The 27,620-nt window shown below is 37.0% G+C and overlaps 1 protein-coding gene across 20 annotated transcripts in view; it reads left to right on the forward strand.

The window, feature by feature from the left end:
• LOC141132494 (protocadherin gamma-C5-like) overlaps positions 1-27,620 on the forward strand; it is a 751,191-nt gene that overhangs the window by 415,378 nt on the left and 308,193 nt on the right. For 2 of the 20 annotated variants that reach the window (XM_073620965.1, XM_073620980.1), the window contains exon 1: positions 4,629-7,241. The exons of 14 other annotated variants lie outside the window; for them this stretch is intronic. In XM_073620965.1, the coding sequence (XP_073477066.1) occupies positions 4,794-7,241 (2,448 nt within the window). In that variant the 5' untranslated portion in view covers positions 4,629-4,793. Of the gene's footprint in view, positions 1-4,628; positions 7,242-13,205; positions 15,830-22,501; positions 25,117-27,620 lie in introns of those variants that run through there. 4 more of the 20 variants (XM_073620966.1, XM_073620977.1, XM_073620985.1 and 1 more) reach the window with 3 other exon arrangements.

Consider the following 27,620-nt stretch of genomic DNA (forward strand, 5'->3'; position numbering starts at 1 on the left):
GAGTTGAAGTTTAAATCTAACACCCTTCATCTCCATTTTCATTACACATTTGTGTTAGTGTTTAAAAAATCTTAAGCAATTTTATTTTAAATATCTTGTGAGTGCACATTCACCAAGAAGATACACCCAGAGTGGATGTTCGGTAAAATATTGCATTCATTGCTTTATAAATATGCCCCATATAGTTTGATTTAACCATAGAAAGAATTGTTTAGGAAAATGAGCTAAACTGCAAAATGCAGGATTAAAAAAAAAATACCATACAATAACAGATTGATGAAGGTTTTGCCATTGAAGACAATGGAGTTGATTTACTAAAGGGGAAGTAGGCAGTTCACTTGTTTACTTAATATTTTTTCAGTTCTGTAGGTGCTGTAAGTGTTTTCTGGTTCACATGGGAGGATATTGTATTCCCTGTATATTTTTTTACTTGTAGCAGGGAACTGATGTACAATTTTCTGGGGGTTTGGGAGCTGTTGTGATAAAGAGACCTGTTAGCAGAAGCATAGTGGTAAATCAAGGTCAGATAAGAACAGAATCTGAATATATACACACAGGAGAGCAAGTACAGCATCTGGATAGACAAACAGTAGTAAAGCATAGCAGTTGATAGTTGCAGGGAACAGAAGTAACTGGTCTTCTTCCTGAAGGTACAGAGGCAACAAGACCCAAAGAATCGCCTAGCTGGACAAACACAGACAGCAGAACAGACAGACAGGATTAGAAGTCAAATCCAATGCAGACAAACATTATCATAAACTGAAAGCATTATTAAACACAAGAGCAAAAATGTATTATATAGCAGCTTATTATTTCTTAGTTTTCTTTTTAAGGCTTCATCTCTTTTATTTTCATCTGGTGAACCAGCCAGTAAGTCTGTTCCTTTTTTAAAAAAAAGCTCTCTTGCAGTTACAGGGATGAGACAGACCATTTAACACTGATGGGGTGCTTAAACTGATTAGCTTTTATTTGCTGTAAAACCTTTATCCCAAAGTTTAAAAAACTGTGTGCTGTAACTGCGTATAAAGTATTAGCTGGAGCATAGCTTCAAGTTGTTACTGTATTTAAATCTGCTAGTCTATCTAACATTCCCCTCCCTCCAGACTGACAATGCTGCTGTGCAAAGGTGCCCCTGTACTCCTTCATCCAGTGCGGGGGCACTCTAATGTGGGAGGTATGTTACTGGCTAGATCACCAGGGGAAAACAGAGGGGAAAAAAGCCTAAAATGAATACAGCCACTACAGCTAATGATTGGTAAGCTGCAATATATTACATTTTTGGTTTTGGTTTTAATACCGCTTTAAAAAAAAAAAATCAAATAATTCCTGTTTGAAACCAATTTTTTGTGTGACTACTTAACATTTATGAATAAAAGCTGTGCTTATATGAAATAATTGAAATATATTATGGAAATTGGTTATGCATTAATAATATTGCAGCCTATAGTAAATAATCTAAATGCAAAAATAGTGCAGCGCTTGGTGTAGACTGAAGTGAAAACAAATAGTGCAAAAAGTGAGAAAAAATAGTTCACTATATAGTCCGAAATGTTAACACCACTGTGATCAACCAAAAGCCTCCTTCTATGTGAAAATCACCATGCAACAGTCTGTGAGACACCCAATTCTCCAATGAGAATGAGTGGACTCCCATACCGCAGGCACGGAGTCGATCACGCTTGTATGGATGTGACATCCAAAACGGTAATATGGACATCTCTCCTCTAGGAGGGGTCAAGTTAGTGGTTTAGCGCATATAACTCTCCAGATGGGTGATAGATGTAAGACTTGGGGGTCGGTCACAGGTCCAATGGCAGTCCATGCAGCATCTAGATATAGAGGTTTAGCATCAGCCCCGTCCTCTTTCTGCAGCCCTGATCATCCCCAGCTGTGGGCATTCCTTGTTACGCCCACAGCAGGGGATGATCGGAGCTGCAGGAAGAGGATGGGGCTGAGGCTGAACTTCTACATCTAGGTGCTGAATGGACTGCCATCTGACCTGTGACCAACCACAGGTTTTACATTTATGACCCATCTTGAGAATTATATGCGATACACCACTAACTTGACCATTCCTAGTGGAGAGGTGTCCATATTACTGTTGTGGTTGTCACATCCATACAAGCAGGATTGACTCTGTTCCTACGGTATGGGAGTCGAATCAATTTGGAAAGCCTGTATGTTTCTCTTCACAGCAGTGGATCATGGGAGAATTGGGTGTCTCACGGACTGTTGCATGGTGATTTTCACAGTGCCTTTGGATGATCACAGTGGTGTTAACATTTCAGACTATATATTGAACTATTTTTCTCACTTTTTGCACTGATATTTGTTTTCACTTCAGTCTACACCAAGCGCTGCACTATTTTTGTATTTAAGTTATATCAATCTATGTCAATGGATGTGTCAGCTGCAATAGACACCTTCGAGCACAATTTCTTCCTTTATTTTTTACATAGAAAATAATCAAAACTCACTTTACTAAATATGAATCAACAGCAAATTAATTTGAATTGATTCAGGTGTAAAGTTTTCATTTAGTTGTGTTTTTTTTCTGTTAAGGACACTATATTATGTTACTGTATTATATTATAATACATTGGTCTACACATTTTGGGAGTGTTCATATTTTTGAAACTCTGGTGAAGCAATGTTTCCTCTGGTGACTAGTAAAGTAGCTATATATCTGTAGATATGTCCAGAAAGGGAGCCATTGTACCTCACAATCTGCTTTCAAAGGAGAGTAGATTTTGACTAGGCCTGCCTGTAGGCAGTGTATGAGCAGTATGGAAACTTTGTCTGTGCTTAAAAAAGAAAATTATGGCTACCGGGTGGGAAATCAGGATTGGACTTAATTGCTTAAAAGTGACATACATGATTTAATTAATCTTCCTTGACTTGATTCTTATTTGCACAGGTACTGTATATGACAAGTATTTCTAAAGAAAAACATCTTCTTCCTGTTTCTGGTAAAAGTCTTTCCGTCATACTTAGCCTGTATCGGTACATATTCGTTCTCACAAATTATTTTGTTTTTGTTTGTAATAAATTCGTTTTTGGGAATTATTTGCATTCTAAAGTGCATTGTTTTTGTATTACAATAAATTAGCTTATATTGTGCTTTTTGTTGACTGTTTTTACTGCATATTCCAAGCATGTGTGTGTGATGCTGTTCAGCATCACACACACATGCTTGGAATTGTCCACTCTGTGCACACCAGGTTTCCCACATGGAGGTCCATTCCCGCAGATCACCCTGGCATCGGGCTGCTTTGCTTTGCAGCTCTCTGCGATTCTGGATGCTGTTTCACTGGATCGCTGATGCAGACAATCATTCCATGACGTATGGTCCTGATGAGCGGTTGCTATACCGCGAAACACGTAGAGCTTTGATTATTACCAATCTTCCCATATCATGGAATACCAAGATTTCAATGATTCCACCTACCTCCATAAGTATCTGTCATGGCATTAAATCTCTTTTATTATTATAATTATTTGTCCTAATTTTCATGGCTCTTTTTTGGGTCTAATCATAGTAACAAATGTACACATGCATATTGATTGTTATCTGTGCTCTCTGTGTGACAATGGATCATGACCTATTGTGTAATTTATATGTATTTTATGTATAATCAATCCATGGTTTATTATATAGAGGCCTGATGCCCACAGCATTTTAGAGGTTGGATGCCCAAAATGTTTTTTACATACCATGGATTATACCAAATAAATAAATGTTGGTCACTTGACCTGCGTTGTGCTGCTGTGTGCTTAATTTAAAGTCCCACTTCTCTCTCTTTTTCATTATAACCAATGACCGGGATGGAGGCGAGCATCCCTTTGGTGCTAGCCTCATTTAAAGTCCCAAAATAGTTTCCTTTTTTGAATACAATACCCCACAGTGTTTATAAGGTTCTGGTCGTTTCTAGATCCATGTTATAGCAGAAAACATATCTTTTATAACTGGTGACTAAATGCTCACCTGTGAGTTTAGAGAAGACATCACTCAATTACAGAGAGATTCTGTAACCTTGTTTTCCCCCTACTCATGTACCATCTCTTCCTGTTTATACAGAGCATACAATGATTGTTTGCTGCTCTGCACAATGTTCATATTGCTTATACTCTTTAAAAAATTTCAACAAAAAACGATTGAAGCAGAAATGTGTATACCAGCTAAACATGGAATTATGGTGGAAAATGGAAAGACTGACCACCTAGAAATATAACAAAGTATGAAAACTGTTTCCAAAACAAAACCATGGCTTGAATGTAGTAATAATAATGATAAACTTTAATTGATTAAGGGGTTCAAAACCACAAAGTTTACACCTATGTTTTGCTTAGAAAATGTTACATATTTGTAATGATCATAATATATAAATTACTGCTCAGCAAAGATAGGTGTTGAAAAAAAGCAAAACAATCCTGCTTTTGGAAAAACAATAGCTCTATTTAATTTTAAAACATTATAACTCCTGTGTGTATTATGTACGATTGCAGTTATTTTTAAAGGCCACAGGAGGGCAGACTTGTCATCCACACATTTTATTTAGCTACAGAAATATATCTGTTCAAAGTAGAGCTGCACTCTCCTCCCCCTGGCTCAGTGATTCACCCTCCCATCTCCTCTCAAACACACAAAGGACTGCTTTGTTAGGGACCCTGAGGATGTTTTTGCTACAGATGGATTATTTTTGCTATAAAACACATATGAATTTATAAACAACAGGCAGTGTGGAATATAAAGGATCTATGATACAGGAAATATCAAGGAAACATTGTAAGATATGGACATCAGAGACTGCTGTCTGTGTTGGAAATGGCAAGTAGCTTTCTCCCTTCTCCTTTGTAGCTGGGGCTGGGTCTCTGGGCAGCTTCGTTATTCTATTGTGGAGGAGTCTGATCCAGGGACATGGGTAGGAAATGTAGCTCAGGATCTGGGCATAAAACGTGCAGAGATTGCTCAGCGCAGATTACATTTATCATCTGAGAAATACCAAAAATATTTCACTGTAAATAAGGAAAATGGAGGCTTAATTTTTAATGACAGGATTGATAGAGAGATCCTGTGTGGATCAATTGTGACCTGTGTGCTGAATTTAGAGGTGGTTGCTGAAAATCCTTTAGAGCATTTCAGGTTAGACATAGAGATTCAGGATATTAATGATAATTCCCCAATATTTTTATCTAATAAAAACATTATTGAGATTTCAGAGTTAATTGCAAGTCCTGGTGATAGGTTTACTTTGGATATCGCTAAGGATTTAGATGTTGGTATTAATGGTGTTAGTCAGTACATATTAAACACAAATCCTTATTTCTCATTGTCTGTAAAGAATCGTAAGGATGGCACTCTCATCCCTCAGCTGGTATTAGAGAAGGTGTTAGATAGGGAGGAGAAACAAGAACACAATCTTATTCTCACTGCTATAGATGGTGGAGAACCGGCTAGATCAGGATCCTGTTATATCACAATAACAGTGTTAGATATTAATGATAATAGGCCAGTCTTTGATCAGTCGGTATATAAGATCAATCTAAGGGAAAATCTCCCTTTAAATACAGTTGTATTAAGTTTAAATGCAACAGATCTTGATAATGGAGCCAATAGTGAAATCGTGTATTATGTTGACAAACACACATCAGAATCTGCTAGAAAAATATTTGTTCTGAATGAACAGAATGGTCAGATTTATATTAATGGATCTGTAGATTTTGAAGAAGTAAATTTTTATGAACTGGCAATCAAAGCAGTAGACAAAGGACATCCTAAACTAGAAGGTGACTGTCTGGTTCATATAGAAGTAGAAGATCTAAATGACAATTATCCTGAGATTTCTTTTGCCTCCATGGCAAATGAAATTCCAGAAAATGCTCCTCAGGGAATTGCTGTGGGATTTATTAATGTGAGAGACAAGGATTCTGGGAAAAATGGAGAGATACAATTAAAATTATCTCCCAATATTCCATTTAAAATCAGAACTACTAAAGACCATTACTCATTGGTCACTGATGGGACTTTGGATAGAGAAAAAATATCCAAATACAATATAGAGCTGACAGCTTCTGATTTAGGATCTCCAGTTCTGTCCAATAAAACGACTGTTATTCTCAGGATTTCTGATGTTAATGATAATGCACCAATATTTTTACAGTCTACTTATAATGCTTTCATAAAGGAAAACAGTGACCCAGGGACCCTTCTATGTACAGTGTCTGCTACTGATGTAGATGAGGGGGTTAACTCTGACCTGGTGTACTCTATAGTGGAAACCCAGATAGATGGATCATCTGTATCATCATATGTTTATATAAATTCTAATACTGGTGATATATATGCTCAGCGTTCCTTTGACTATGAGCACATTCAGACTCTACAAATCACCATAAAAGTAGAGGATTCTGGATCTCCAAAGTTATTTTCTACTGTCCCTGTCTTTATATTCATATTGGATACAAATGACAATTTCCCCACACTTCTGTATCCGGAGCACTCTGAGGATCTCATTGTCCAAGAGAGGATCCCAAAATCTACAAGTGCTGGATATCTGGTGACAAAACTGACTGCAGTGGATCTGGACTCTGGTCACAATGCCTGGTTGGCCTTTAACCTAATAGATACTGGCAACTCTTCACCGTTCCAGGTGTCTAAACATACAGGAGAAGTTAGGACTGTACGAGGATTTCAAGAAATAGAGGATACAGAGCAGCAAATTGTCATCTTTATTAGTGATCATGGGAATCCCCCATTATCTGCTACTGTTACTGTACTTGTAAACATAGCAGATGATTTTGTTGTAGAAAGACCAAAATCTGGAGATTTCCTCAGAAATTCCAAACCACCATCAGATATGACGTTATATTTAATTGTTTCTCTTGTGGCTATCAGTTTAGTTTCCCTTGTAACATTCATTATATTGTTAGTGAAATGTCTGAGAAAGGAAAGTTATAGTTATAACAGCAGTTGCTGTTATCTTAGTGGATCTGAATCTAAATCATACATGGATCAGTATCAGCCGGCTCTTTTCTTGAACACAGATGGAACCCTAAAATACATGGAAGTCAGAATGGTTCCTCCAGGGGGACAAGGACAATGTTATCAAGCTAATGTACCCCCAGCCCCACAACAGAGGGATTCTGCTTTTCTGCAGGCTTTGGATTTTCCCCAGCTACGGGAACTAGTTAAAGACAGTGATACCTGTTTGGATACAAGCGGTCTGAGTGATTCAAACAAGGTAAGTTATTCCTTAAACCTGCAGCTTCGTATCTCCTAATTTTTTAACATTATATTTCAAAGGTTTTAGATTTGGCAGCTGGATGATTATGTAGTTGGTGCAGTCAAGGCTAACATATTTCTTTATTAACATTCTAAACTATATCCTGTGAGATATTCATTGAAGGTTTTTCCCCAGAACACTGGGGAATGTCAATTTATTAGAAAAATTCATTGCATGTATAAATGTGTGTGTGTGTGTATATATATATATATATATATATATATATATATATATATATATATATATATATATATCTATATATATATATATACTGAACTTTAATGGCATCTCAGTCTTAAAGCGGGGTTCCACCCAAATTTTGAACAATATCTGTATGTATTCTCTTCCTTGCCTAGATGCTGACATGCCGTTTAAAAAAAATTAAATTGCCGTAATTACCTTTTATTTTTCTATTCTTCTTTGCACTTCCTGGTTCTCCTCCCGTGGGAGTAGGCGTGTTTCTAGCCTCTCCCAGACTCCTGGGAGCTGGTCTCAGGCTTCCCAGGATGCCACTGAGCATGTGCGGGAACGAGCGGTGAATGCTGGGAGCACAGCATTCACCACATCCAGGAAATAAATGCTTGTGGGCTTCAAATGTCCGCAATGAAGATGGAAACCGCCTGCAGTGAATAATATAAGTTATTCTTTCCGACGAAATCTGACACAGGCGGACATATTACACACAATATGTGAGTATGTAATGCTGAGAAGAAAAGTTTGTGAATGAACTCAAAAAAAAAAAAAACGATAGATAGGTGGCCCCCCGCTTTAATCTATAGGGTTCAATATTGAGTTGGCCCACCCTTTGCAAATATAACAGCATCAATTCTTCTGGGAAGGCTGTGCACAAGGTTTAGGAATGTGCCTACAGGAAGGTTTGGCCATTCTTCCAGAATCACATTTGTGAGGTCAGTCTGCGTTCTAATTCATCCCAAAGGTGTTCTTTTGGGTGAGGTGCAGGCCAGTCAATTTCCTCCACCCCGATCTTCCTCATCCATGTCCTTATGGACCTTGCTTTGTTCACTCATGTAATATATATATATATATATATATATATATATATATATATATATATATATATATATATATATATATATGACATATTTGCCATATTTGCCTGTTCTAGTTTTGTGTTCTATTAGTATACACTTACACTCTGTTACACAAAACAAATTATTTTTTAATAAGCAAAGCATGTAAAGCTTAATGAGGACTCTTCATCAGTAATTGCACTTTCTGGCATTCCCGTCCTTTTTCCTGTCTCATACACAATCAAATCCAATTTTCATTTTTTGTGTTTTCGAATATAGTTGTTTTGGTTGGATTCATCCTCCCACTTTCTTGGTTTTCCCCCAGATAACAGTAAAGTATCCTTGGATCACCTACAGCCTTCTGTGATATGCACATCACACATCCCAGAAGGCTGCAGGTAGTAAGTTCAGAAGTATTGAGAGATTGCTGAAGTATGGAAAGATTTCATGCCCACGTTGTTTCTTTAAGGATATTGCTTTCTTATTGGTTGCCATAGAGTCTTTATGTGAACTGGTGCTGATAATCAACTATTATATTCAAAGCTTGCCAGTGAAATTTAAACATGCATCAGCATGAGATACAGAGGCACATTATCATGACTGGGCAGGGGGCAGCTTTGAAAGTCTGGAAGTAACTATCAAGTCCTGATGGATTCAAGCTGACAGCATGGCATAACAGAAGCACAAGGAAAATGTTGGCTGCGAGAAAGACATCACTGTACTTCATGGTCTAATATGTAGTAGTTTTTGTTTTTTTATTATAATACATAAGCCTTTATTGGAATGTTTTGAAATAATATTTGACATTTAGGTGGCAGGTCCTCTTGACGTTTATAAACATACTATATCGTGACACAAGTTGTGAAACAGTAACTCCTCTAAAATGGATGCTCATAAAGTCCTGGTGTGCAGTAAAAAAACCTCACATTTAACAGTAAAAATAATTGGCAACTCACATTTGAGAAAGACTTGAGAAAGAGGCAGAGTGACCTTGCAAAATGTAGCCATACCTCCTTCACGCAGCATCTGACCTCACACAGGATGTTAAGCTTGCTGTCTGACTGGCTCACGTGTCTCCCTGAGTCTTTCCTGGCCATTGGAAGCACAGAGTTTCTCTACCGGATTACCTCTGCTATGTGCTGTTGTGGTTAGGATGACAGCCCTAAGTGAATAAAGTTCATATGGCAGGCACTTTACTGTGAGTTGCCAATTGTTGTTTTTATCAATAAATGTGGGTTGTTTTTTTTTTTACTGCATTTAAATGTGTCCTCTGCTGTTCCTTTTGAAGCTTAGACTGCTTATATTTACCTTATATATAATACAAAATCTTGCAAGCTACCCTAAACAAACCCTAAGCTACAATTAGCTTCAGGTGTCATTAAAGCAATGAAGGTGAATCAAGTGCCTATAAACAGCTGCTATGCATCAATCACAATCTCATAATGTGTGAAAAAACCTGTATAAAATAGCAAAAAGAATGCAGCGCTGTGCAATAATAGCCTTAATGATAAAAGTAATATTACAACATCATCAATATTAAAAAAGAGAATTGAATATAAAATATGGTGCAATGAATATTAGTAAATCAAGCAAGTTCACAGTGAAAATCAAGCAAGTTCACAGTGAAAAATATCCTTCCATCCTTGCAATACCATCAATACTAAGTATACAAAAAGAGAAATTAATATAAAATATGGTGCTATGAAAATTGGTTAATCAAGTAAGTTCACAGTGAAAATCAAGCAAGTTCACTGTGAAAAAAATCCTTCCATTGAATAAAATGTGTCCAAAAAAACAATGTCCTCAGTAATCTTCAAATTCTCAGATATTAAAGTGCATCCGTGCAATAATACTCCAAAAAGTGACTCTTGTGAAGAAAAAATCCTGTTCAATAAGAAGGTGACTTTGCACAACTAAGTTTGGTCCACATAAGCTGTTGAACCACTCCTGGGCTCTGAGTTAAGAAGTTTTCAGCAGGATCCCACGGTTACATCCACAGAGGATATCCTCAATGTTAAAATAAGAAAGAGGCTGGATAGTGTATTATCGTTTGTTTGTAAGTTTAATTAAAAAAAGAACATCAGGTTACTCACATTTTAATGGTGCTTCCAGCGCACCCAACTATACAAAGCATAACGTAGCAAAAAACCTCTTCCAGGTAGCTTCAAATCGTATGTGTGCCAGTAGTCAGCTCAAACAAGCATGAAACTGTCTCCTCCGCCGTCCTGGCCCCTCCCCTACATGTGATGACACAGGGCAAATCACGTGTCTTCCTCAGGGGGATGTGAGTACCCTGATGTTCTTACAAACAAATGATAATACACTATCCAGCCTCTTTCTTATTTTAACATTTAGGATATCCTCTGTGGATGTAACTGTGGGATCCTGCTGAAAACTTCTTAACTCGGAGCCCAGGAGTGGTTCAAGTGCAGTCACACTTCTTATTGAACAGGATTTTTTCTTCACAAGAGTCACTTTTTGGATTATTATTGCACGTATATACTTTAATATCTGAGGATTTGAAGATTACTGAGGACATTTTTTTTGGACACATTTTATTCAACGGAAGGATTTTTTTCACTGTGAACTTGCTTGATTAACCAATTTTCTTAGCACCATATTTTATATTCATTTCTCCTTTTGTATACTTAGTATTGATGGTATTGCAATGATAGAAGCATATTTTTCACTGTGAACTTGCTAGATTTTTTTCACTGTGAACTTGCTTGATTTTCACTGTGAACTTGCTTGATTTTCACTGTGAACTTGCTTGATACAAATTTTCGTTGCACCATATTTTATATTCAATTCTCTTTTTTAGTATTGATGATATTATAATAGTACTTTTTTATCATTAAGGTTGTTATTGCACAGCGCTGCATTCTTTTTGCTATTTTATGCTTATATTTCCCTCCCATGGTTCCTCCTTTCTCCCCTTATCAACATGCTAATACAATTGATAAATAAAACCTCTGTTTTTATGACATACCTTTTTTAGACCCAGTGTAATTAAGGTAGATCATGGCTCCTCAAAACAGTGTTTAATCCTGGTGCAAGCAGCAGGCTCTCTCCAGAGGGGAGCTATTCAAATATATGCCTTGTCGTATGGATGTCAGTGTGGAGTAATGCGAGCTCCTGGGCAGACTGTCCCAAGGGAATCCTCATGATGCAGAGCCTCCATGATTGAAATAACAGAAACCAAAAATAAGCATGTGGGTGTTCAATATGGAATTTCTAGGGGCACCTTAATTTTATGTGAAGCTCTAAAGTGTATTTACACTTGCAGTTTTATATAGCATATTCTGACTGAAATGCAACAGGGTAAAGAAACCTCCTGTGCCTGCAGTAGAGTTAATGGGACATTCTGTAATTTTTGTTAGAATTGGGATCTAGCAATGATTTAAAGCTGAATACCAGGCTACCACACACAGTGCAAGGGTTAAATGCTCGTTTTTGTATAGGGTATTGTTAAGAAGCAGTTTTACTTACCTGACCCCTCACCCCCCTCTTCCCCCTGACACTGTGACCAGGCCCTTCATTTCCTCACTTGCAATGCAGGACTGCAGTTTCTTTGACTTGATTATTATTTTCTCCTTTTATATAGCATGTTTTTAGAAGAAAAAGTCCTTCCTACTATTTCTAGTCAAAGTCCTTCCTTCATATTTAGCCTGCATTTAAAAAAAGTAAATTGTAGGCATTTGTCTGTTCTGGACAGATAAATACTCTCTTCCTGTGGCACACAATATTCTGACAAATTATTTAGTTTTGCTTAGCAGTAAAATAGTTGATATGGTACTTTTTGTTCGCTATTTTACTGTTTGGGTCATAAGTAAAAGCGTTATTACTTATGAAACGTGTTAGAGAGTTTGTTTCTGCCAGCCTTTAGGTCTTCCCTTTTAAAATGTATTGTGTATACAGTAATACCTCGGATGCCAAGTAACACGGTTAATGAGCGTTTTGCGATACGAGCTATTCTTTTTTAAAAAATGCTGATTCGGTTTGCGAGTGTTGTCTTGCAAAACGAGCAGGATTCAAGCCTCTGCAGTGTGCAGTACCACATTTGGCCAGAGGTGCAGGGGCGCCGGTGACACTTGGAGCCGTTCGGAGCTGCTCGGAAACAATCGGAAATACTCAGAAACCCTAGGAAATACTTTGTTCCCGCGTTTCTGAGCCTTTGCAAGGGTTTCAGAGTGCATCCGGGGGGTCTCCTAGTATTTCCAAGTCTCTCTGGCGCCCCCTCCACCTCTGGCCACATGCGGTACTGCATATAATAGAAGTCAATGTGGAACGAGTTATCTTCGTTTCCATTGACTTCTATGGGGAAACTTACTTTGATATGCGATCGCTTTGGATTACAAGCATTCTCCTGAACAGATTATGCTCATAATCCAAGGTTCCACTGTACTCATCCTTGATAGTTTTTTAATGCAAAAGTGCTTGGTAGAAATTTGCATACCAGCATAACTTCTAGTGACTAAACAGAAAGAATGATCAGGCATTATGGAACCTAGAAACATAACAAAGCATGAAAACTACTTTCAAATCCAAACCATACCCTGAATGCAGTAGGATTAACGATAAGCTTGTATCAATTAATGGGTTTAAACCTACCAAGTTTACTACATATATTTTAAATTTTAAATATCTTTAATGATCATAATATATACATCATTGCTCAGCAAAAATACGTGTTGAAAAAGCAAAACAGTCCTACCTTTTGGAAAAAATAGCCCAATTTACTGTTAAAACATAACTGCTGTGTATTACATAAGATTGCAGTTATTTGTTAAGGCCACAGGAGGGCAGACTTGTCATCCACACATTTTATTTAGCTACAGAAATATATCTGCTCAAAGTAGCCCTGCACTCTCCTCCCCCTGGCTCAGTGATTCACCCTCCCATCTCCTCTCACACACAAAGGACTGCTTCGTAAAGGGATCCTGAGGATGTTTTTTGCTACAGATGGATTATTTTGGCTATAAAAACACCTATGCATTTATAAACAACAGGCAGTGTGGATTATAAAGGATCTATGATACAGCAAATATCAAGACAATATTGTAAGATATGGACATCAGAGACTGCTGTCTGTGTTGGAAATGGCAAGTAGCTTTCTCCCTTCTCCTTTGTAGCTGGGGCTGGGTCTCTGGGCAGCTTCGTTATTCTATTGTGGAGGAGTCTGATCCAGGGACATGGGTAGGAAATGTAGCTCAGGATCTGGGCATAAAACGTGCAGAGATTGCTCAGCGCAGATTACATTTATCGTCTGAAAAATACCAAAAATATTTCACTGTAAATAAGGAAAGTGGAGACTTGGCTATTAATGACAGGATTGATAGAGAGATCCTCTGTGGATCCAGTGTGAGCTGTGTGCTACGCTTAGAGGTGGTTGCTGAAAATCCTTTAGAGCTTTTTAGTCTAAACATAGAGATTAAGGATATTAATGATAATTCTCCCACATTTGTATCTAATAATCGCATTATAGAAGTTACAGAATATTGGACAAGTCCTGGTGATAGGTTTACTTTGGATATTGCGAAGGATTTAGATATTGGTATTAATGGTGTTAGTCAGTACATATTGAACACAAATCCTTATTTCTCATTGTCTGTGAAGAATCGTAAGGATGGCACTCTCATCCCTCAGCTGGTATTAGAGAAGGTGTTAGATAGGGAGGAGAAACGAGAACACAATCTTATTCTCACTGCTATAGATGGAGGAGAACCGACTAGATCAGGATCCTGTCATATCACAATAACAGTGTTAGATATTAATGATAATCGGCCAGTCTTTGATCAATCAGTATATAAGATAAATCTAAAGGAACATTTACCTTTACATACAGTAATATTAACTTTAAATGCAACAGATCTTGATGAGGGAGCAAATGGTCAAATCCTATATTATATTGAAGAGCATACATCAGAATCTGCCCGAGAAAAATTTGCTCTGAATGAACAGAATGGTCAGATTTATATTAATGGATCTGTAGATTTTGAAGAAGTAAACTTTTATGAACTATCTATCAAAGCAGTAGACAAAGGACTTCCTAAACTGGAAGGTGACTGTGTAGTTCATATAGAAGTAGAAGATTTAAATGACAATTATCCTGAGATTTCTTTTGCTTCTGTGGCAAATGAGATTGCAGAAAATGCTCCTCTGGGAACTGCTGTTGGATTTATTAATGTGATAGACAAGGATTCTGAGAAAAATGGAGAGATTCAATTGAATTTATCCCCCAATATTCCATTTAAAATCAGAACTAATAAAGACCATTTTTCACTTGTCACTGATGGGATTTTGGATAGAGAAAAAATACCCCAATACACTATAGAGCTAACAGCTTCTGATTTAGGGTCTCCAGCTCTGTCCAGTAAAATTACTGTTATTTTTAGGGTTTCTGATGTTAATGATAATGCACCAATATTTTTACACTCTCCTTATAATGCTTTCATAAAGGAAAACAGTGATCCGGGGGCTCTTCTATGTACAGTGTCTGCTACTGATGCAGATGAGGGGGTAAACTCTGAGCTGGTGTACTCTATAGTGGAAACACAGATAGATGGATCTTCTGTATCCTCTTTTGTTTACATAAATTCTAATAATGGTGATATATACGCTCAGCGTTCCTTTGATTATGAACACATTCAGACTCTACAAATCACCATAAAAGTAGAGGATTCTGGATCTCCAAAGTTATTTTCCACTGTCCCTGTCTTTATATTCATATTGGATGCAAATGACAACTCTGCCATCCTGCTATATCCAGAACACTCCGAGGATCTTGTTCTCCAACAGAGAATCCCCAAATCTACAAGTGCTGGATATCTGGTGACAAAACTGACTGCAGTGGATCTGGACTCTGGTCACAATGCCTGGTTGTCCTTTAACCTCATTGACCCTGGCAGTTCTTCATTATTCCAAATCTCCAAACATACAGGAGAGGTCAGGACTCTACAAGGATTTCAGGAAATAGAAAATACAGAGCAGCAACTTGTTGTCACTATCAGTGATCATGGGGATCCTCCATTATCTACTACTGTCACAATACTTGTCATGATAGCAGATGAGGCTGTGAAAGAAATACCCAAATCCGGAAATTTCTATAAAAATTCAAAACCACCATCAGATATGACTTTATATTTAATTGTTTCTCTTGTGGCAATTAGTTTAGTTTCCCTTGTGACTTTCATCATATTACTGGTGAAATGTCTGAGGAAGGAAAGTTATGGATATAGTAGTAGCTGCTGTAATCTTAGTGGATCTGAATCTAAATCATACATGGATCAGTATCAGCCGGCTCTTTTCCTGAACACAGACGGAACTCTAAAATACATGGAGGTCAGGATGGTTCCTCCAGGGGGACAAGGACAATGTTACCAAACTAATGTGCCCCCAGCCCCACAACAGAGGGATTCTGTTTTTCTTCAGTCTTTGGATTTTCCCCAGTTACAGGAACTAGTTAAAAACAGTGATAGCACATCAGATACAAGTTGTCTGAATGATCCAAACAAGGTGAGTTTTTTTCTGTAAACCTGCAATGTTTTATCTCCTGATCATCTAACATGATGTATTGAGGGTTTTAAAGTTTGCATCTAATGGGGTAATCGTGTATTTGATGCCATCTGTGCTTAAAAAATGTCTTAGACTCATTTTAAATGCTATACCCTACAGTACATTTCTTTTTAGACACATTTGTAGTTCTAGGTCTAATTTTGTACATGTATTAGTAAGCCTGATGGTGCATATATTACATATTTGACTTTTTTTACTTTGTGTTCTATTAGGGTCTATTATGTGTCTTATTAATATGTTTTTCTTAAACATATAACCTTGTAAAATTAACATTTATAAAGGTTTTGAGAAAAAACAGTGACCTTATTTTGAAAAAGCTTGATTTTGAAATACAGCGAGTGACCTGTAAATAATACAAAATACTGTCTATTTGGTGGAACGTGTCGTTAGAGTCCCCCAGCCAACATGACTGCTTCTGGGTTTCCACGGTGGCATCTGACGTCAGATGTAGCCAACCCTCAACACATTTTGTTCAATGGACTTCCTCAGGAATCGAAATAATGCATTAATTCAGGCTGACCTTTACAGTATACACCTGTTGGTATATTTTATTTTAAACTGCCAGATATGAAATATCTGTGGGGTAAGCACCGGCAAACTATTATGGCATCAGGTTATGCCTATTTATCTATGTCTGTCAGCAATTGGTTTTATTACAGTTTGTGCAGCTCAAATACTTATTAGGGAGTTTTTTTTTTCTCACCTGCCTTTTTATTTTCCTTTTTTAAAAATAAATTTTGTGTACACGCTCTTGACAAATTTTCTTAAATTTAACGGCCTACTCTGTAGTCAGCCAATCTTTTTTTATATATCCAGCAATATGAGATACCAGACACTTCATTATAAAACGATGTAAGCTCTGATATGCAAATTTCAACCCACCCACTTATGCCTTGTTTGCTCTTCCAATGACCCATCCTTGTGATGAGCCAATAGTGGGGCCCAAAACCATGACAGACTTTCATTCACAGGATTTGGTAGAAATCTGTATACCAGAACAACCTTGGATTCTGGTGGCTGAACAGAAATACTGATCAGTTCTGATGGCACCTAGAAATATAACAAAGCAAGAAAACTATTTTCAAATCAAAACAATGCCCCATCTTTATGATGAGCCCGTAGTGGGGCCAAATCATCATCTCAGGCTCTAAATCACAGGATTGCACACCAGAAAAAGGATATTCCACTGGCTCAATAGGTGGACTGACCAGGCACTTGGAAAAATAGCAAGGAATGAAAATTGTTTCCAGATGTTTTTCCAGATGTTTCCAATTGTTTCCATGACCTGGATACATGTTAAAAAAGAGCAAAACAATCATACCTTTTGGAAAATAATATGTTTATTTTAAACATAACTTGTGTGTGTATTAAATACGGCTGCAGTTATATCTAAAGGCCACAGGAGGGCAGACGTGTCATCTGAACATTTTATTTAGTCACAGAAATATATCTGCTCAAACTAGCCCTGCACTCTCCTCCCCCTGGCTCAGTGATGCGCCCTCCCTTCTCTCACACACAAAGGACTGCTTCATTATGGAACCTGAGGATGTCTAGCATGTCTTTGCTACAGATGGATTATTCTTGCTATAAAACACATATGAATTTATAAATAACAGACTTTGTGGATTATAAAGGATCTATGATACAGCAAATATCAAGAAAATATTGTAAGATATGGACATCAGAGGCTGTGGTCTGTGTTGGAAATGGCAAGTAGCTTTCTCCCTTCTCCTTTGTAGCTGGGGCTGGGTCTCTGGGCAGCTTCGTTATTCTATTGTGGAGGAGTCTGATCCAGGGACATGGGTAGGAAATGTAGCTCAGGATCTGGGCATAAAGCATGCAGAGATTTCTCAGCGCAGATTACATTTATCATCTGAGAAATACCAAAAATATTTTACTATAAACAAGGAAAATGGAGGTTTGACTATTAATGACAGGATTGATAGGGAGGTCCTGTGTGGATCCAATGTGAACTGTGTGCTGCTTTTAGAAGTTGTTGCTGAAAATCCTTTAGAGCTTTCTAGTTTAAACATAGAGATTCAGGATATTAATGATAATTCCCCCATATTTTTATCTAACAGACGCTTTATAGAGATTACGGAGTTACTTGCAAGTCCTGGTGCTAGGTTTACCTTAGATATTGCTAAGGATTTAGATGTTGGTGTTAATGATGTTAGTCACTACATATTAAACACAAATCCTTATTTCTCATTGTCTGTAAAGAATCGTAAGGATGGCACTCTCATCCCTCAGCTGATATTAGAGAAGGTGTTAGATAGGGAGGAAAAACAAGAACACAATCTTATTCTCACTGCTATTGATGGCGGAGAACCGCCTAGATCAGGATCCTGTCATATCACAATAACAGTGTTAGATATTAATGATAATCCACCAGTCTTTGATCAGTCAGTGTATAAGATCAATCTAAAGGAAAATTTACCTCTAAATACAGTTATATTAACTTTAAATGCAACAGACCTTGATGGGGAAGCAAATGGTCAAATCTTGTATTATATTGAGGAGCACACATCAGAATCTGCCAGAGAAAAATTTGCTCTAAATGAATGGAATGGTCAGATTTATATTAATGGATCTGTAGATTTTGAGGAAGTAAACTTTTATGAACTATCTATCAAAGCAGTCGACAAAGGATTTCCTAAACTGGAAGGTGACTGTGTGGTTCATATAGAAGTAGAAGATGTAAATGACAATTATCCTGAAATTTCTTTTTCTTCTATACCAAATGAGATTGCAGAAAATGCTCCTCTGGGAACTGCTGTTGGATTTATTAATGTGATAGACAAGGATTCTGGGAAAAATGGAGAGATTCAATTGGAATTATCTCCCAATATTCCATTTAAAATCAAAACTAATAAAAACCATTACTCACTGGTCAGTGTAGCGATTCTGGATAGAGAAAAAAAATCTCAATACATTATTGAGCTGACAGCTTCTGATTTAGGTTCTCCAGCTCTGTCCAGTAAAATTACTGTTATTCTCAAGGTTTCTGATGTTAATGATAACACACCACTATTTTTACAGTCTACTTATAATGCTTTTATAAAGGAAAATAGTTCCCCGGGGACTCTTCTATGTACAGTGTCTGCTACTGATGCAGATGAGGGGGTTAACTCTGAGCTGGTTTACTCTATAGTGGAGACCCAGATAGATGGATCATCTGTGTCCTCTTTTGTTTACATTAATTCTAACAATGGTGATATATATACGCAGCGTTCCTTTGACTATGAGCATGTTCAGACTCTGCAAATCATGGTGAAAGTAGAGGATTCTGGATCTCCAAAGTTATTTTCTACTGTTCCTGTCTTTATATTCATATTGGATACAAATGACAACTTCCCTACCTTGCTGTATCCGGAACACTCTGAGGATCTTGTTGTTCAACAAAGGGTCCCTAAATCTACAAGTGCTGGATATCTGGTGACAAAACTGACTGCAGTGGATCTGGACTCTGGTCACAATGCCTGGTTGGCCTTTAACTTTATTGACCCTGGCAGCTCTGCACTTTTCCAAGTGTCTAAACATACAGGAGAAGTCAGGACTGTACAAGGATTTCAGGTGATAGAAAATACAGAACAGCAACTTGTCATTTCCATCAGTGATCATGGGGATCCCCCATTATCTGCTACTGTCACTGTAGTTGTCAGCATAGCAGATGATGTTGTAGTGGAAAGACCGACATCTGGATATTTTCACAGAAATTCCAAACCACCAACAGATATAACTTTATATTTAATTGTTTCTCTTGTGGCTATTAGTTTAGTTTCCCTTGTGACTTTCATTATTTTACTGGTGAAATGTCTGAGAAAGCAAAGTTATGGTTATAGTAGTAGCTGCTGTTATCTTAGTGGATCTGAATCTAAATCATACATGGATCAGTATCAGCCAGCTCTTTTCCTGAACACAGATGGAACTCTCAAATACATGGAGGTCAGGATGGTTCCAGGAGGACAAGGACAATGTTACCAAACTAATGTGCCCCCAGCCCCTCAACAGCGGGATTCTGCTTTTTTGCAGTCTCTGGATTTTCCTCAGCTACGGGAACTTGTTAAAGACAGTGATAACTGTTCAGATGTAAGTTGCCTGAATGATCCAAATAAGGTAAGTTGTTCTGAAAGCCTGTAAATTATTTTATCTAACAAAACTTATGGAAGGTTTTAAACTTGTCAGCTAGTGGGGTAATCATGTATTTGGAGTAATCTGTGCTTAACAATTCTTAGTAACATTTTCTATGCTATACCCTGCTAGGCATCTAAAGACTCATAGAATGTGCTGTTGTAACACTAATTCTGTCGATTTATTAGTGAGCTTAATTGTATGTTTATTACATATTTGGCTGTATTTAGTTTTGTGTTCTGTTATGCCGCGTACACGCAGTCGGAATTTCCGACCACAAATGTTCGATGTGAGCTTGTTGTTGGAAAATCCGACCGTGTGTATGCTCCATCGGACATTTGCTGTCAAAACTTGTTGTTGGAAATTCAGAGTGTGTGTACACATTTCCGACGCACAAAATTCCATGCATGCTCGGAATCAAGCAGAAGAGCCGCACTGGCTATTGAACTTCATTTTTCTCTGCTCGTCGTACGCTTCGTACGTCACCGCGTTCTTGACGTTCGGAATTTCCGATAACATTTGTGTGACCGTGTACATGCAAGACAAGTTTGAGTCAACATCCGTCGGAAAAAAATCCATGGTTTTGTTTTTGGAATGTCCGATCGTCTGTACGCGGCATAAGTGTTACTGTTACTGTGGTACATAACACATGTGTCTTTTTATTATGCATTTAAGGGTGCTGTCAATGTGTTTTGAGTATGTCTTGTCTTAGCATGCATTGTCTATATGTAAGGCTCTAAAGTGTATATACACCATAGGCAACATGTCTAATAAGCAGTGCTGTTCTTTTGTAGGGAATATGTGCTTACTAGAAACTGCAGCTAAATTCTTAAAATAGGGCATCACACAGAAAACTGCTTATGATGAGAATGGTACTATGAACGTTACATATAGGTTATGTATTTAGATGCAGTTTAATATCGATATTCTGCCTCAAATGCAAAAGGGTAAATCAAACTCTCTATCTACGCTGCTTCTTATGTTCTATTGGGTCTTGAGGGACACATCTTATTATTTTTGTGGTTAAAAGAGCCAGAATCTGCAAATGCCTTATAGTCCCATTTTGCCGCACTTGTGGAAAAGACCAGCTAGCTTACATTTCAGCATCTTCTTCTTAAATTAATATTTTCTGTGTTTATTCTTAGATAGTAAGCTATTTGAGGGCAGGGACTATTTGAATGTACAGTATGTAAAGTGCTATATATTTTTTATTTTTTTTAGGCAATATATAAATACCTGTAATAAAATAGGAAATAAACCAGGAATCTCATAATGAGTTACCCTTAGGAGTACATATATATTTATTTTTTATAGTTAATATAGAGGATTATGTACAACCAAAGATGTGTAATTTTAGTGATGGCACAATTAATATGGTTTAGAAGAGTAAAAAATTGAAACTTAGTCTTAGGTTTTGCTTTAATGAGCTTCACAGTAGGAAGTACACACTGGGGTTGATTTACTAAAATTGGAGATTGCAAAATCTGTTGCAGCTCTGCATAGAAACCAATCAGCTTAAGTTAGAAGTTGTCTGGCAACCATGCACAGCTGCACCAGATTTTGCACTTTCCAGTTTTGGTAAACCAATCCCACTGGATTCTTCTCTTGAACATCAACCTGTGCGAAAGCTCGTGATCCATATTAGGAAAACTGAAGTCCCAAACGTAAGTCTAATGGCATCACAATCAATCACGTTATGGCTTTGCATGTCTATAACCCACCAGTACATAAATTTCTAAATCTATATTTGTATACATTGGATACAAAGTATTATACAGGACTCAGCCCAGAGATTAACATTACGATTGAATTTGTGCTACAATAAATGAAAACAACATGGTGCACACACACATATATATATATATATATATATATATATATATAGACAGAGAGAGAGAGAGAAAGTTGCTAGAAACCATAATTGTTTACAATTATGTTCTCAGTTTAACTAATATTGATTTGATTCAATTCCAATATTTATGGAAAAAAACAGTTTTCATAAATAGATATTAAAGGGGTTGTAAAGTTGGAATGGACACAGCTTGGGTACCCCCATAGCAAGCTGCTTGCTGTGGGGGCACTCAACAGGAGGGAGGGGTCAGGAGCACAAAGGAGGATCTGGGCTGCTGTGTGCAAATCCACTTCAATTGAGCAGGTACGTATATCATGTTTGTTTATAAACAAGACTTTACAATCACTTTAAAAAACATTACTGCATCAGGTTATAACTATGTATCCATCTCTGGCAGCAATTGCTTTTTATTTTTTAGTTTGCACAGCTCAAGTATTTATCAGGGAGTTGTTTCCATTTTCCTTTTCATCAACATGATAACTCCTGGGTGTATTGTATAAGGCTGCAGTTATATCTAAAGGCCACAAGAGGGCAGACTTGTCATCTGAAGATTTTATTTAGTTACAGAAATATATCTGCTAAAACTAGCTCTGCACTCTCCTCCCCCTGGCTCAGTGATTCACCCTCCCATCTCTCCTCTCACACACAAAGGACTGCTTCGTTAGGGATCCTGAGGATGTTTTTGCTACAGATGGATTATTTTTGCTATAAAACACATATGAATTTATAAAACAACAGGCAGTGTGGAATATAAAGGATCTATGATACAGCAAATACCAAGGAAACATTATAAGATATGGACATCAGAGACTGCTGTCTGTGTTGGAAATGGCAAGTAGCTTTCTCCCTTCTCCTTTGTAGCTGGGGCTGGGTCTCTGGGCAGCTTCGTTATTCTATTGTGGAGGAGTCTGATCCAGGGACATGGGTAGGAAATGTAGCTCAGGATCTGGGTATAAAACGTGCAGAGATTTCTCAGCGCAGATTACATTTATCATCTGAGAAATACCAAAGATATTTTATTGTAAATAAGGAAAATGGAGGTTTGATTGTTAATGACAGGATTGATCGAGAGATCCTTTGTGGATCCAGTGTGAATTGTGTGCTGAATTTAGAGGTGAATGCTGAAAATCCTTTAGAGATTTTTAGTCTAGACATAGATATTCAGGATATTAATGATAATTCTCCTACATTTGTATTTAATAATCGGATTATAGAAGTTACAGAGTTCTGGACAAGTCCTGGTGCTAAGTTTTCCTTAGAGATTGCAAAGGATTTAGATATTGGTGTTAATGGTGTTAGTCAGTACATATTGAGCACAAATCCTTATTTCTCATTGTCTGTAAAGAATCGTAAGGATGGCACTCTCATCCCTCAGCTGATATTAGAGAAGGTGTTAGATAGGGAGGAGAAACAAGAACACAATCTTATTCTCACTGCTATAGATGGAGGAGAACCGGCTAGATCAGGATCCTGTCATATCACAATAACAGTGTTAGATATTAATGATAATCCACCAGTCTTTGATCAATCAGTATATAAACTCAATCTGAAAGAAAATATCCCTCTCTATACAGTTATATTAACTTTAAATGCTTCAGATCTTGATGAGGGAGCCAATGGTGAAATTTTGTATTATACTGATGAACATACATCTGAATCAGCCCGAGAAAAATTCTCTTTAAATGAACACAATGGTCAGATTTGTATTATTGGATCTGTTGATTTTGAAGAAGCAAATTTTTATGAAATTTCCATCAAAGCAGTAGACAAAGGACTTCCAAAACTGGAAGGTGACTGTGTGGTTCATATAGAAGTAGAAGATGTAAATGACAATTATCCTGAGATTTCTTTTGCTTCTATGGCAAATGAGATTCCAGAAAATGCTCCTGTGGGAACTGCTGTGGGATTTATTAATGTAGTAGACAAGGATTCTGGGAAAAATGGAGATATACAATTGGAATTATCCCCCGAAATTCCATTTAGAATTGGAACTACCAAAAACCATTATTCGCTGGTCACTGATGGGATTTTTGATAGAGAAAAAATATCCCAATACACTATAGAACTGACAGCTTCTGATTTAGGATCTCCTGCTCTGTCCAGTAAAATAACTGTTATTCTCAGGGTCTCTGATGTGAATGATAATGCACCAGAATTTACACAATCTACCTATAATGCTTTTATTAAGGAAAACAGTGACCCAGGGACTCTTCTATGTACAGTGTCTGCTACTGATGCAGATGAAGGGGTTAATTCTGATCTGTTGTACTCTATAGTCGAAACCCAGATAGATGGATTGTCTGTATCTTCTTTTGTATATATAAATTCTAATAATGGTGATATATATGCTCAGTGTTCTTTTGACTATGAGCACATTCAGACTCTACAAATCACCATAAAAGTAGAGGATTTTGGATCTCCAAAGTTATTTTCTACTGTCCCTGTCTTTATATTCATATTGGATACAAATGACAACTCCCCCACACTGCTGTATCCGGAACACTCTGAGGATCTCATTGTCCAAGAGAGGATTCCAAAATCTACAAGTGCTGGATATCTGGTGACAAAACTGACTGCAGTGGATCTGGACTCTGGTCACAATGCCTGGTTGACCTTTAACCTTTTAGAATTTGGCAGTTCTCCACTGATCCAAGTGTCTAAATATACAGGAGAGGTCAGGACTGTACAAGGATTTCAGGAGATAGAAAATACAGAGCAGCGATTTATCATTTATATCAGTGATCATGGGGATCCCCCATTATTTACTACTGTCACTGTACTTGTCAGTATAGTAGATGATGTTGTAGTAGAAAAACCCAAATCTGGAGATTTCCTTAGAAATTCCAAACCACCATCAGATATGACTTTATATTTAATTGTTTCTCTTGTAGCTATCAGTTTAGTTTCCCTTGTGACATTCATTATACTGCTAGTGAAATGTTTGAGGAAGGAAAGTTATGGTTTTAGTAGCTGCTGTTATCTAAGTGAATCTGAATCAAAATCATACATGGATCAGTATCAGCCGGCTCTTTTCCTGAACACAGATGGAACCTTAAAATACATGGAGGTCAGGATGGTTCCTCCAGGGGGACAAGGACAATGTTACCAAACTAATGTGCCCCCAGCCCCACAACAGAGGGACTCAGTCTTTCTGCAGTCTCTGGATTTTCCCCAGTTGCGTGAACTAGTTAAAGACAATGATAGCACATCAGATACGAACTGTCTGAATGATCCAAGCAAGGTGAGTTATTTTTTAAACTTATAGCATGTTTTCTGCTCATTTCCCTTATCTGAGATCCATTCTCAGGATACAATATGTTATTTTTACTAATAGATCTTTCCTTATTTATCCAACATACTTATGGTAAAATTCATGTTTCCTTTTTTTTATAGTTGCTCTTATTTAATGTATCTTATTTATTTGGATCCCCAGTTCCTCGATAACATGTTCATCTTCTCTGGTTTTAGTCTTATTTTTCTTAGATACTTAGTCCATGGTCTTGGGTCACTGGCAAGTAGCATAGTTTTCTCAGAAAGTGGCATTAGAATTCTGATATTTTCTTATCTGAATTTAGGTGTATAGAAATAATACCTAACAACATAAATAATAAAGAGTGTTGAGCTACTCAAATTCTAATTACACCTAACTGAACCACCTTTCTGTTTCTTCAAAACTTATAATATAGGTAAACACACTACAGAGATTTTTCTTCAAAGGCTCATAACATAAGTGAACACCATACAGAGATTAACCCCAAAGTGCTAATATAAAGTGTAAATAGTGCAAAATAAAGCAATTAAGCAATAACCTCAATTACAATGAATAAATAAACATTTCTAACAATTTTGCATATAAAAAGTAAACATAAAATGTGCAATGAATTACAAAGTACCACCAATAATAGTCCAAAAAGTAAATATCAGTCCACAGTTGCTTTCAAGTCTTCACAAATGCACAAATAATGTCACAAATCTTAATTCCACAAATATCCACCTGCACTGACAAAATACACAGTTAGGTAATCTAGACCATGCTTCATTCCACTGGCAGGTGTTGCACCACCCCACAGATTGCATGATCACTTTAGGGCATGACACATAAAATATATAGGTCAATAGCGCTTGATCCAATAATGCTGGGTTCTCCCCCACCCAGATAAGATGTCTAGTACTCAGAGGTGTAGTGTGCAGGTCCCTTTAAGAGTCTCCTTCTGCTGGTAGGGGGCCAAACTCAAACAAAGGAATGATGGCTCATAGTGCAACAAGTATATTAAAATAATAAAAACCAGACAGAAGATGCACTCCCATAAGCTAAGAGTCAATAAGACTCTGCTACAGTGTTAAGAATATATTTAGGATGTGTGTACCTGCAATTTCTGGTTTTCGACTGTGGCCGGAAGTGACATCACCCAAAGCCTGATGGCCCCTAACCACTGGCAGTAAAAAAGAGATTCCTAAAGGGACCTGCACACCAAACCTCTTGGTACAAGATATCTTTTCTAGGTGGAAGAGATCCCAGCATTATTGAATCATGTGCAGTTGACCTATATATTTTATGGGACATACCCTGAGATGATCATGCAGTCTGTGTGGTGGTCAAGCACCTGTCAGTGGAGCACGGAAAAGATTACCTAACTGTGTGCTTTGTCAGCACAGGGGAAAATATGTGCAATTAAGATTTGTGACATTATTTTGTGCATTTCTAAATATTGTGGACTGATATTGACATTTTGGACTACTATTGGTGGAACTTTAAAATTCATGACACATTTTATGTTTACTTTTTATATGCAAAATTTGTAGCAATTTTTTTTATTCATTTTTTTTTTTCATGTTATTGCATTTTGAGGTTATCTTGCACTATTCACACTTTATATTAGTAGTTTTGGTTGGAGCTCTATAGTATGTTATGAGTCTTTCAAGAAATAGCTCTGTAGTGTGTTTACCTATGTTATAAGTTTTGAAGAAACAGAAAGCTGATTCAGTTAGATTTAATTAGATTTTGAGTAGCACAACACTATTTATTATTCATGTTGTTAGGTATTTGAATGTGGGAACACATTTAGGTGTTTGCAGCAGCTCTTGTATTTGTTTTTGTTTATTTTTGTATTATTGTGGTGATTTGTGGCAGCACAGGAGTTTTTTGTTTTCTTTTGCATAGAAAGAATGCCAAGTGGCATGTAGGAGAGGAACTGTGCAATATGGCAGTGCAAGTTCTAATATGTGGCAAGATGATTGTCAGGTGAAGTGGTATCATTTTATGTTTTATATATAGATATAGATATATATACACATACACATACACATACATACATGCCGGGTTATTATTATTATTTACTGCAGGTTATATTAATTGTGTGACTATTCACTTAAATTATCCAGTCATATGCAGACGAAAATAGATAACATGCAAATATAGAAAAAAAACTTTTTTATTCAGCCAGGAAGGTACAGTACCGCAAAGATGATGTACTTAACGTGTTTTTTTTTTTTTTTTTGTCAGGCATACATTTAAAACCAGCAGAAATTGCCCTTGCAAATTAAAATATTAGCTCTTGAACATTTGTACGACGATTACTTTGTTTGTTTTAAACTTTAATTTGTTTGTTTTAAAAAAGATGTATAACTATAAATTTCTACAGTTCTGTCCCCTATGTATATGTAGAACTTTGTCCCATGTTACTAGGTGCATCTTAACCCTAAGTATGAGTTGCAACCTGTGTTCTGAAGTTAACACTTTTTTCT

This window comes from Aquarana catesbeiana, linkage group LG03 (assembly GCF_042186555.1).
Source record: "Aquarana catesbeiana isolate 2022-GZ linkage group LG03, ASM4218655v1, whole genome shotgun sequence".
Classification (NCBI taxonomy): domain Eukaryota; kingdom Metazoa; phylum Chordata; class Amphibia; order Anura; family Ranidae; genus Aquarana; species Aquarana catesbeiana.